Source organism: Monodon monoceros, unplaced genomic scaffold, assembly GCF_005190385.1.
Source record: "Monodon monoceros isolate NGI ecotype Baffin Bay Population unplaced genomic scaffold, NGI_Narwhal_1 Super_Scaffold_18, whole genome shotgun sequence".
Taxonomy (NCBI): Eukaryota; Metazoa; Chordata; class Mammalia; order Artiodactyla; family Monodontidae; genus Monodon; species Monodon monoceros.
The window spans coordinates 154,585,450-154,598,695 of record NW_021703774.1 but is presented as its reverse complement, the minus strand read 5'-3'; the positions used below and the strand labels follow the sequence as shown (position 1 = coordinate 154,598,695).

General features: G+C 44.7%; 1 protein-coding gene across 2 annotated transcripts in view; it reads right to left on the bottom strand.

Moving 5' to 3' along the window:
• Positions 1-13,246, bottom strand: part of CSMD2 (CUB and Sushi multiple domains 2) — a 665,093-nt gene that overhangs the window by 50,543 nt on the left and 601,304 nt on the right. For both annotated transcript variants that reach the window (XM_029230811.1, XM_029230813.1), the window contains exons 50-53: positions 5,878-6,063; positions 4,642-4,836; positions 2,784-2,957; positions 996-1,169 (exon numbers count right to left, since the gene is read on the bottom strand). In XM_029230811.1, coding sequence (XP_029086644.1) covers positions 996-1,169; positions 2,784-2,957; positions 4,642-4,836; positions 5,878-6,063 — 729 coding nt within the window. The remainder of the gene's footprint in view (positions 1-995; positions 1,170-2,783; positions 2,958-4,641; positions 4,837-5,877; positions 6,064-13,246) is intronic.

Here is a 13,246-nt window from a genome sequence, read left to right as displayed (position 1 = left end):
AGGGTGGTTAAAGGTATACCAGGCAAATGGGCAAAGGCTGAGAGTAGCGGGCATAAGCCTAATAGTATTAGACACAGTACAATTCAAAGTAGAAAATACTAAAAGTGATAATGAAGTTTTTTTAAAGGCTAAAACCACAATTTGCAATGTAGATATAATAGTTATGAATATCTATGTACCAAATAGAGCAATTACTGTTACATAACAGAAACTACGGGAAATGTAAGAAAAAATAGAAGAACACTGATGAAAGAAAACTTTGAAACACAAATTTCAGAACAAAACAGGTCGGGTGGACAAAAATCGAAGTAAGCATACAGAAGACATAAACTACAAAATCAATAAGGCACGTCTTACGATTATACATAGAACTTAACACATTAATACACTTTCTTCTCAAATGCACATGGAACATTCATAACAACTGATCAAATATTAGGCCACAAAGGAAGCCTCAGTAAATTCCATGAAGTAGAAATATTATATACAGTGCAATAAATTAGAAATTAATATCAATGTAAAAATCAAAAAGGTCCTTCCATCTGGAAATAAAAACCACACACTCTTTTATTAAAAAAAACTTCTAGGCGAAAGGGGGAATTAATATCAAAATTACAGAATTTCTGAGAAATAATAAAACCCTAATTTTTATAATCTGTGGGGTATGATTAGAGCAGTGATCAGAAGAAATTTTATAACCTTAAACACTTACATCCATAATAGTCAATAAAAACGAAAGACTGAAAATAAATGAACTAAATTCTTAATTCAAAAGCAAGAAAATGAACAAAGAAGTTAATCACAAGGAAGAAAATAATAAAGGTGAAAGCAATGGTTAATGATGCAGAAAACTGAAAACAACAGATGTAATTATTGTCTTTGAAAAACATTAACAAAACATACAAAACCCTCTAGCTAACCTAATCAAGACAACACAAGAGAAAGTCCACATTGCACCTGAGCCCGTGACTAGGGAGAGTGGGTACCATACTTACGCACACAGAAAGGGGTCTTGCCTGACCAGTGATGATCCTGCTGGCAGATGCGCACAGACATGCCGATCAGGCGGAAGCCGGCGTTGCACTGGTACACCACGCTGCCCCGGTAGTTGTAGTTCTCCCCATTGATTTGCCCGTTGACGATGGGCTCAGGGGTCCCGCAGTGTCCAGCTTTGGTGGGATGTGGGGAAAGAGTGTAACTTGAAGAGGAGCTTATAGAAAATAAGGTGGAACTTGGTCAAATGAGGGGAGGGGGAGACATGGACGGTGGGGAAAAGGACCACCCATCGTTTTTCCCACCTCCCCCTGACTGCAGCATCCAGGACTGACTTCAGGAATCCTAGACGTGATAGAAGTGGTGCTGAAGACCTGGCAACCCCAAATCCCAAGGTTGCATTCCAAATGGCTACCCATCTCTGAGCTTTAGTTTCTGTGTCTGTACACGGGTGAGAAATAATCACTGTTACTGCCCTGCCTCTGGGAACGTCCCCCTCTTTTTCTCATCAGCCAGCATTTCCAGAGCATCGACTGCATGGAGGGCACCGTGGTCTCATTAAGGCAGTCAAAGCCTAGCTGTGAATGAGCTTATTTACAAAACAGAAACAGACTTACAGACTGACAGAACGGACTTATGGTTACCAGCGGGGAAAGGGGTGGGGGTGGGGGGATAGTTAGGGAGTTCGGGATTGATGTGTACACACTGCTATATTCTAAATAGATAACCAACAAGGACCTACTGTATAGCACAGGGAACTCTGCTCAATATTATGTAACAACCTAAATGGGAAAAGAATTTGAAAAGGAATTAAAAAAGTCTGGTCATGTTGAAAATGACCATGTAAGACCAGGTGGCTCAGCTAAATTCATCCTTCTTTCCTGAGTGGCAAGGAACACAGATAATATAAACCTAGGTGAGTTATTTTTTTAAAATGGGGTTTAGGTAGAGTGTATTTCTCATGTTTCCACTAGCATTTTTTGGCTCTGTGTGGAAATAACTCATGACTGTGTCTCTAACAGAGGCCTGAGACAGGGGGAGGGCAGTACTGTACACTCTGGAACAGACCGTCCAATCTATGCTGTTGGGTCTGTGTAGCTGGGACCCTCCTTTGGAGTTGAGGGGTCCAAGAAAGGTGTGAGAGAAGAGAGAACTTTAGTATCTAATGTTTAGGCAGGGACTGGATTAACCATGGGGGAAATGATAACTCTGTCCTCTGTAAGCCAGGTTGCTTTTTATGCTTTTGTCATACACTGACATATTTTTGTCATAAAACAAGCTAATGACAAAAATATTTATTTATTATATAATATAGTACATATAATATTGTATTTTTGTATACATATGTATGTAAAATTTGCTGATATATATTGGGTTGGTCAAAAAGTTCGTCTGGGTTTTCCCCTAAGATCTTACGGAAAAACCAATAATATAAATGGTATTTTAGGTGTGCTGCAGGAATGTGTCTCTGTAAAGTGTCCCTGGAGGCGGAGACTGGGGCTTCACCCATCCTACAAGGGCCAATAAGAAGGGAGTGTCTTTTTGATCAGAATGAGAGCCCCTCAAAGGTTTGTCTCCTCCGACTTGAAGTTCTTCTCATTCGTTTGGGCGCTCCAAGGGAAGCTTGTTCAGGGTTTTGCTTATGGTAGATGCCAATAGCTGTTTGGATTAAGCATTTTATGACAGTAGGTAAAACAGTACGGTTCAAAGATTGGAATGCAGCTTTGGAAAGATCTAACCTGTCCTGAGGAGGGAAAAAGGGACAGGAGAGGTCCAGGGAGGTCACTTACCGAGGCAGCGGACTTCGGAGCCACTCCAGAGCCCGTTGGCCATGCACTCTCGCACCCTGGAGCCCACCAGCGTGTACCCGGAGTTGCAGGAGAAGATGGCCGTCGCTCCATAGACGGATAGGGTTCCGATGCGGTGCCCATTGGGCGGGATGGGGAGCTCTCCACAGGAGATGACTATAAAGACCACAAAATGCTCAGGAAGCCAGCCCTGAGAGACGGGACATGTGCTGCTTCTGATTAGCAAGAATAATGACAAAAATAAGATCTGTTTAACCTACTCTAATGGGACTCTTGACCAGAATACGGGTCGCCACCGTGACTGCTATGCTGTTACGCTGGGCCCGTGATTCTTAACTGGAGGTGTCGCCAGAAGCACCCGAGGAGCTTTAAAAATGTCCAGGCTGCACTCTGGACCCACGATTCACAGTCTCTGGAGATATGGCCCAAGCGTGTGTATTAAAGAAAACCAAAACTCCTCAGGGGTTTTGGATGTGCACCCTTGTTAGGAACCACGGCGCCAGAGAGATGGCGACTCTGTGGTGTGCCCCTCGGCGTCCAGGGCAGATACTGCCAGGCACTCCCCTTGTGCTCTCTGCCGAGCCCGGCAGCAGCCCTACCCTCGTTCTCCACAGAGCACTGCGGACGGCCCCTGGCTGCACTGAGACGTGGCGCCTTCACTGTAAGGAAGCTGTGCCACGCTCGTGACTCCTACTCTGTCACATACATGGTTCCACTTCGGAGTCTGGACTTGGATGAACAAAGGTAACAGTGTCTTGGGTCATAGGTGTTGGGAAGATACCACTCCTCCTACCCAGTCTCAAATGTCCCCCTGTGGCCTGATAAGTGATCTCCTTCTGTCCCTTCACAGACACTTACTTCCTCTATCACATCTTTACCGATTCAGTAAATAGCATCAGAATATCCCTACTGGCGGATGCTCTGCTGACCCACTCAGACCCCCTTTTAGGACTGAAGGACTTCTTCCCCCAGCTGCTGGCAAACAACCCCTTGCTGCGAGCCCTCTTCAGACTGCCTTGGTTAAAAAGTCCTCCCACCTAAGGTCATGCTCTCTTCCTGGGGCAGCCTGCACCCAGGGTTTGGTCAGTGTGGAAGTATAAAGGCCTCCTGCCCTAACTTGTGACAATTCTGAAGGGCCACCAAGATTCAGAGCTCTTTGCAGGGTCAGCTGAGGCCTTCTCTGATACTGCATCAGAGATCACCTTCTCCATCTTCCCAGCCCCACTTCTTCTCCTCCTCTTGCCTCCCCTCACTCTCCCCTCCCCTTCCCTTCCCCAGGTGGTGATCCCAAGGGCATTCCCGAACAAATCTCCATCTCAGAGGTGCTTCCCAGGGACCCTGACCTTTGAAACTATCTTAAAGAACCAAAGAAAAACAAACAGTGGAGAAGAGGCAGGCACACATAGGTGGCCTGGTCCCTTGCGTTATATTCATTCCCCCTATACACACTCCCATTATAGGTCTTATCACACTTTGTTATCCTTGCTTCTTTATTTGTCTGCCTCTCCAGTAGACTCTCAGCTCCTTGTAGGCAGGAACCACAACCTTTTCTCCTCATACCTCTACAATACCTGGTATGAATGTGGAGTAAATGAATTAGTGGATGCTCACCTGAACAGAGGCAGCTTTTTAATAAGATGACAAGATGCTGAGAAGTGCTTCCTTAAAGGAATAGGCCTCTCCCCAGCTCCTGGTTCTAGGCGAGTGATCAGAAGGAGGTTCACTGCAGTCCCTGGCTATACTCCTCTTCTCCCCCCCAACCCCAATTCAGCCCAGGTATGAGACGGCTCAGGGTGTAGGCACTGTGCCAAACTTGCCCACCCTGTCCTCCTGGGCTTACTTTGGCAGGTGGGCATAGAGTTGCCGAGGCTCCACTTGCCATTGGCCTGACAGCGGATGACCCTCTGGCCAGTGTAGTAGTAGCCAGGGTCACAGATGAGCATCAGCTGGGCCTGGAACTGGTACTGCGTCTCAAAGATGAGCCTCCATCGGCCGTGTTCCACACTGATGCTGCTGACGTCGGGACAGGTCACAGCTGGGGAGGTAAAACGCAGAGAGGATTAATAAATTAATTATGGAAGACGCTGACAACCCAGAGCTGGGGACTGGGAGACCGTAACGCAGTAATGATGAATCCAAGAGCCGTTCGTCCCCAGGCAGGTGTGGTCAATGAGTGAAGTGAGCTGGGTGGGGAATTAGCAAGCTGGGGTGGGCAGATATGCCAAATTAAAAAGGAAAGGGAGGGCTTCCCTGGTGGCGCAGTGGTTGGGAGTCCGCCTGCCAATGCAGGGGACATGGGTTCGTGCCCTGGTCTGGGAAGATCCCACTACGCCGCGGAGCGGCTGAGCCCGTGAGCCATAGCCGCTGAGCCTGCGCGTCCGGAGCCTGTGCTCCGCAACGGGAGAGGCCACAACAGTGAGAGGCCCGCGTACCGCCACAAAAAGAAAAAAAAAAAAAAAGAAAGGGAGGTGGCACTCAGTCAGTGTTGACTGTGGATGTGAGACTGCAAATTCCAATTGGTCAGATCTGCCCTTTTCAAGAGAAGCTAGAAATACGAATTTTTATGTAAAATTTTCTGATTTTAAAATGTTGGGAAGAAATTCAAAAATTTTTAATAAAGCACTGCATAGGCCAAAGAACCAAAGCAAAACAAAAACAAAAACACAAAACCTTGTATCTTCAGACTAGATATAGCCCATTAGGCTGCCAGTGTGTGACTTTGGCCTTAAAACCGAAGTATATCTCTGTTAGTTTGGAGTTCTGTGATCAAAGGACATTCATGCCAACTTTCTGACAGTTTTTCCACCTAAAAGGAAGTGGACCAGTCATTCCTACATTCTGTGATGGTTTATGGAAACATCTCAGGGAGCAATGGTCTATCAATGCTTTGAAGCAGTTTCAAATGGGAACCCAGGTTGGTAGATGGCAGTACCCACTTGTCTCAGCTCTCTGAGTCCCCAGCTTCCATGGGCATGTCTTTTCCCATTACTGGATTTTTAGCTCGCTCCTTGCAGGAATCTTTTCAGCTGCTTATCCAGCCCTTTGACACCCCCCCCCCACCCACCCAAGGACTCACGGACACACTGTGCGGGGACATTGTGGTTGCTCCATAGGCCTGTCTCCAGACATTCTGCAGTGGCCTCGGCACCTGCCTGGAAGTGGTAGCCTTCGCTGCAGCTGTACACAGCCTTGGTCCCCACCGTGTACTCTTTGCCAAACACCATTCCGTTCTTGGGGGCCTCAGGAAGCCCACAGGAAAGAGCTAGTGGAGGAAAAAAATGTCATGAGCATGTCTGCTTCAAGGATGGTGTTCTGAGAACATATTTTTATCTTTCCTCTCCCTTGAGGCCTTAATAAAATGATAGTAAAGACTAATAAGAGGGAAAAGCCTCATAACAAAAAAGAAAATGGGAAGATCGGTAGAGGAGATGAAAAAAAAAAGCTTTGGGGGCTTCCCTGGTGGTGCAGTGGTTGAGAGTCTGCCTGCCGATGCTGGGGACACGGGTTCGTGCCCCGGTCCGGGAAGATCCCACATGCCGCAGAGCGGCTGGGCCTGTGAGCCATAGCCGCTGAACCTGCGTGTCCGGAGCCTATGCTCCGCAACGGGAGAGGCCACAACAGTGAGAGGCCCGCGTACCGGAAAAAAAAAAAAAAAAAAAAAAAAGCTTTGGAAGATGAAATGCACATAGAAGTGTGTTGATGGATTAAATGAAGTTGAGAAGTTGCAGCACAAAATATACAGGAGGGAGCTACGGGGTGAGACCAATTCTCCATCTCTTCTCACAAACACAGTGTAGAGACATTCAGGCGGCCATTCTCCAAACTAAACAGAGAGGGTTTTCTTACCCACTGAAGGAAAAAAAAGAAAAAAAAAAAAAAAAAGGAAAGAACTCCCTTGAGAGAATTAGAGATGCTATGGTAGAAGTAGGCATCCTGGGATAAAGCTCTTTTAATCCTTAAATATAAAGGCTCTCAGCCTAAAGCCTGCCCCTCTGTCTGCTTATCTCTGCCACATACTCAACTTCTTATTCATGGGAGAGACCTAGTGGGCAATGATAGCTGCATATAATAACAGCAGAGGTAACCCACATCTGTTACGTGGAAAAATCAACCTAGCCTTTACTTTGAAATATGAACAATTAAAGATCACTATACAAATGAAAAAAACCAGCAGCATGAAAGTGATAAACAAAGATAAGATTAAAAATAGAAAGAAAAGTCTCCTTTAGGAAACAGAACTAACTCAGGTAACAGAAAACATACAACTTTAAACTTCTCATCTTGAGAAAGTCAAGGTGACGTATAATAAAATGAGAAGAGAGGGCTTTGAAAAGAGAACAACAAAAAGTGAACAAGGAAGGGCTCTGTTAAGTTAAAAATAGGATCACCAAAATACGCATTAAATAGAGGGGGTGGAAATTGTAGACAAAGATATGGCTGCCTGCCATTTCAGCAAACAAAGGATACCGCAGCCATCTCAGCCCCACAGCCACCCCCAACAGTGAGCGCTAGGGGAGCTCAGGATGGAGACAAATAGGCTGCCCCCTCAGCCACAGCAGCGGCCCTCGACAGTGCACCCTGAGGGGATTCAGGAATGGAAAGAACAGGATGCTGGCCCTAGATAGCTAAGGTGCATTTCAAAGGAATGATTTCAACGAGCCCTGACTCTGGCATCTTGTACACAGAAAAGCGCTAAACTCATTAACCTGAGGGGGTCTGGTTTTCTTTAATTAACAGTAATCTTTTGCTGTCCTGACCACCTGGTTTTTGTTGCAAAAACTCCTATACATCCTGGCTCTTCCCTTGCCACCTCGGAGCAGTCCCTCAGAGCTATCTGAGAGGCTGTCTTCTGGGCTTAAGTCTGTTGAATAAAAACATAATTTTCAACTTTTAGGCTGTGAAATAAAATTCATATTTTATGCAAGACAAGAAAAACTTAAACAAAAAATTTTCTGCCCAGTGTGCATGGTGTATCTGCCTTATGTCTCGACAAAACCTCCCCCATTGTCAGACATACCTGCTCAACCATAAAGAGCTACATTCTCCTACCATCAACAAGGCAACCCCTTAAAAGATAACATTCCTCTTGATCTTGTAAGGGGCCACGATGACATTTAGGTCTGGTTTGTGTAAACTGTCAATAATACGTCATTTAACGTAGAGCCCTCTGCTCCAAAAAACTTATATAACTCTGACATCTAACGGGTGGAACAGTTCTCAGAGCTTTCTGAGATGCTGTTTCTGGGTTATAATCCTCACATTTGGCTCGAATAAAATTTTCCACTTCTTTCATTGATTGACTATCGATTAATTTTTGTCGACAAGGTTGTGCATTTTTTTTCAGTCGACAGTTTTGGTGACTGACGAAGGGACCTAGAGCAGACTTCTCTCCTTCACCTGAACTCTACGAGGGTCTGGAATCTGCACCAGCAGAGGCCTCTGGCGCCCATCCACCTCCTCGGAGAATCCAGACAAATTCGGGTGAACCTCTCCTGGTTCTTGGAGCTCCTGATTATTGGTTGAAGATCCTGAGTTTTATTTGGTGGTGTCTAACAGGTACCTGCCTCCGCATTTGAAAGATACTAGGAGAGCCCAGTTGAAAGACACTGGGATTTGCTCAGTCGAAAGGTGCTGAGCGGTCTGGGCTGAGTGGTCAGGGAGGAGGCTGACCTGACGTTTCCCCTCAAATCAGCTACCTATGCGAGAACGTGTTGGGATAAAAGTGCAAATATTACATGAGAGCTTTTAGCTCCGAAGAAGGGACATCTCCTCCTGGCCGAGAAGGGCTTTCTCAGGCAACTGAGAAACTTGCGGGAGTGGTGGAGGCAAGTCCTCACACTGTGCAGTGGTCCCACGGGGATGCAACGGGGAAGAGCCAATTTTGACTGCATGTTGGATCTGTTTCTTTGACTGTAGCCTCTGCTTTTCGTTACTTTCTTTTTCTTTTTTTTGCGGTACGCGAGCCTCTCACTCTTGTGGCCTCTCCCGTTGCGGAGCACAGGCTCTGGACGCGCAGGCTCAGCGGCCATGGCTCACGGGCCCAGCCGCTCTGCGGCATGTGGGATCCTCCCGGACCAGGGTACGAACCCATGTACCCTGCATCGGCAAGCGGACTCTCAGTCACTGCGCCACCAGGGAAGCCCTGCTTTCGTTCTTATAATCATACATCATAGCCTCTCTCAGGGAACCCTGCCCACCTGTGAATGGCTGCAAGAAAGAAGAAATTAACACTTCCCCTCCCCAAGGCTGGCCATGTCAAGAGATGTTTTGCAAGACTGATGGCCCTTCTTACTTTACTTCCTCCCCGCCTCTCCCTCTCTATTCTGCCTTTTTACTTTACTTCCCTCTCTGATTCTATAAAAGAAATTGACATCCAGACTCTGATAAGATGGTTTTTTGGGGACCCTAGTCCGCCATCTTCTCGGTCTGCCGCTTTCCGAATAAAGTCGTATTCCTTGCCTCAGCGCCTTGTCTCCCGATTTATTGGCCAGTTGTGTGGCGAGCAGAGTGGGCTTGGACTCGGTAACAAATCTGGCTGAGCCAGCTGGGAACCTTGCTGCTCGTGGCTAGCAGGTCTCCGTTGGGGAATATCGGGGCGAGGCCCTAGCAGCTGCCAGGATCATTTGTCCTGAGGATCTTCCCTTCAGAGTTCCCTGAGGCAGCACCGGCTACCCCAGCACTGGGCAGGGCAGTTGAAGCAAGGAACCGACAAACTTCTACGAGTCGACGGACTCGATTTTGGAGGGTAAGTCGCTCTGGCGTGCACACAGGGAACATATTCCCCCCTCTGTTTGGGCTTTTCCTTTATGGGACAAGCCAATCTGGTTGGGGTACCCTGTTGGAGAGGGGAATTGTTGTTGGACTCTACCTGATTTTGGGAACTGGTCCGTTGGGAACTAGTTCGTTGGTTTTGGTCTTGGTTTTGTTTTGGTTTTGTGTGCATCGATGCTTGAATTTGTTTGTGCCTTTTGTGTTGGAATTTGCGTCTTTTGTGTTTTGATGTTATCAAACTTATAAAAATGGGAAATACTCCATCTATCCCGAGAGAGAGCCCTTTGAGGCGTATATTAGATAAATGGGCAAAACATAGCCGTGAGCCTATGACTAAGAAAGACATGATATACTCTTGTAATAGGGTGTGGACCCAATATACGTTAGGATCAGAAGGACGATGGCCCCTGAATGGCTCACTCAATTATACGATCTCGTAGTTAGAAGTGTTTTGCAAAAGAGCAGGGAAAAGAGATGAGATTCCGTATGTAGAAGCATTTATGTTATTGCATCAGGAGGAAAAGGAGTCAGAGGGCTGCCACCTTATGGTGCAGCGATCTGAAAGAAAACCTAAGAAGGAACTTATTCTACAGGGGGAAGAGGGAGAAAATTAGAGTGGGGACATGTTATTTCAAAACTTAACCCCCTCTCCAGCCTATCCAGCTCCCCCAGTGGCTGAGCAGTCTTCACCAGCAGGTGTTCCACCTGCACCCCCCCAACCCCCTGCTGCCAACATATTCACCACCTCCTGGTTCCCCTACCCATGGGGATCAAATAGCAGTTTCTATAGTAACCCCTGGAGCACAGGAACCTGGTTTAGTATCACCATCTAAGACCCGATAGAGCAACCAATTTGGACTGGGAGCCACTTCTGCAGCAGGGCAATTTCCCTTGCGCCGATATCCTGTAAGAGGCCAGGGGACTCCTTTAGACTTGAGGCGTCCAATTCTAATTTCCCCTCAGGAGCCCCGGGTAACTTTGACAGTGGGGAACAAGTTGACTGACTTTCTAATGGATATGGGTGCCACATATTCTGTGGTAAACATCAAGGTGGCACAGAAAACTTCTCAGTCTATCCCGGTCAAGGGAGTTTCTGGAGAAGTACAAAACCGTTCGTTCTTACAACCTCAGAATGCCAACTAGGGGACCTCACCCTACAGGGCCATGGATCCCGAACATATGTGGATCCCTCCTCCCCCAAGGTCCCGGACCTTTGGGCTATGCATTTCATGGCCCAGTCTGCCCCAGACATCAGGAGCAAAATTCAGAAAGCAACTGCTGGTCCTCAGACTCCAATGAATGATTTGTTCCAACTGGCTTATTTGCTTCTCAATAATAGGGATACGGCCGAAAAGGCCGAACTCACCCAGAGAAATATGAAAAAGGCCCGAAAGATTGTAATGGCTTTGTCTGCTCAGAGACCAACAAAGGGGAAAAAAAGTCATCCTAGGAGAAACTTGCCTGTATCTTTGAGATGCAAATGTCCTATCTGGTCTTCTCCAGAACCCTTAACTCTGCCATCTTTTTAAAATGCAAATTTTGAAAAAGAGGGTAAAGTAATTTAGAACCTGTTTTCCATAAATATTAGTAAAAAGGGTTTAGCCATCTAGACAAGTGAGGTTGATTTGTTCCATCTGCCAGAAACCCAATTTTAATCCAACCTCTTTTGTAAATTGATGGGTTTTACATTGCTGTACCCGACTCAGGGCTGAAATTTTGAAATGAGAGCTATGATGTCTCTCTGTTCGTGTGTTTGTATGTGTCTTTGTCTTTGGATAACATTGCTGCGGTTAATCTGTAAATGATCTCTATTTAATTGGCTTAAAGAAAAGTAAGTGCTTACAAACCAAACAATTCTAAATACAAGAGAAATTAAGATAAATGAGTTTTCAGGTTCACGTGAACTGGGAAATATTTAGTATTAAATTAATACCTGGTATTAATGTTTGTTGATCTAATTAATATAGACATGTCTTTAGAGCCATCAACATTAAGTATAATACTTTCACTGCACCTAGGTTTAATAGAAGTTAAATAAAATCTTGTTATACCTGTTGCAAATTTGTCAGCAAGAGAAATAACTTGATATGATGAAACTTTAAAGTAAGTGGAACGAGATAAGAGCTTTTAGGTAAACTCGATAAGAATAATTATGTTCTAAAAATCATCTAAAATACTTTCTCCAGATTTTGGTAACTATTACTTATCTCTTGGTTTTCACTAGAAATTAAGGTTTTTAAGAGTCGGGGATTCTAATTTAAATATATAATTAAAGCTATTGAAAATAATAAAACATTTCAGTATGGTAGAATGTGTGCTTTCAGTTAAGAAGGTATGAGGAATGGAATTACATTTTACTGAGAAAGTTTTATACAAGGTCAGGATTAACTAAATTTAGATTGAAGTTAACTAAGTAAATGGATTCTGTTAAGTAAGCTAATACAAGACGAATTTGATCTCTCCCTCTGTTAGAAGTGATCCTTTTAGATAACAGATTGTATGAGTCTCTGTGCCCTTAGGTGATCTGTATTTGTTTTCTTTTAATCATTTTGTGACTTTGGTTAAATGAGTAAGTGTTGTTTCACAGTGACCTATGATCCTGTTGTGGTTTTTTTTGTTTGTTTTTTGTTTTTGTTTTTGCGGTACGCGGACCTCTCACTGTTGTGGCCTCTCCCGTAGTGGAGCACAGGCTCCGGATGCGCAGGCTCAGCGGCCATGGCTCACGGGCCCAGCCGCTCCGCGGCATGTGGGATCCTCCCGGACCGGGGCACGAACCCGTGTCCCCTGCACCGGCAGGCGGACTCTCAACCACTGCGCCACCAGGGAAGCCCCCCTGTTGTGTTTTAAAACATTTTTGATATTTTTAACAAACTTCCCAAATATCAAAATCTGACTAAAGCCTTTTAGCCTCCAGCTGACTCTGGGATACTTTGAAACAGCATCTCTGAGACATCTCAGAGAGAGAGGAATGTCAAACTAAGTTTATTTGGTATGTTAAATTACTTCAAAAACATTGTCAAGTGATTGGAGATGAACCTTAGGTTATAGAATATTTAATATAGATATTCCAAAATTTATACGGAATCCCTAACAGCTGATATGATGTCCTGATATGTTATCAATTATAATTCTAGTTATTCTAAAATGTTATATGTCACAGAAATATCAGTTTCCTGCTATTTGCATTGTACTCAAATCTTTAACCATGCTATTTTAAGTTTTGTCCTGATGCTTTAACAAAATGACGATTTTCAAGAAGACTCATAAAAAGGAACTTTTTGACAAATATAAGTTTCTGATAGCCTTCAGATAATATCACTGGATTGGGTGACAAATGACAAAACTAATGGAAAACATGATAACTTCAACCGGATCAACAGGAATTAATCAATAAACTAGTAAATATGGGACTGAATGAACTGGTAAATATGATTTATAACTTTATGACTTTGGGAAATATACTGGCTTTAATCTTTGTTTTTCAGAAAAAAACCTTTTCTCTTATGCTATGACCTACAACAAGTTGATAAAGTGTGACTTTGTAAACAAAGATGAAACATTTATCTTTTTCTCTCTACCTGGTTGATCCTGCCAGTAGCATATCTCAAAGATTAAGCCATGCATGTCTAAGTATGCATGACCAGTACAGTGAAACTGTGGATGGCTCATTAAAT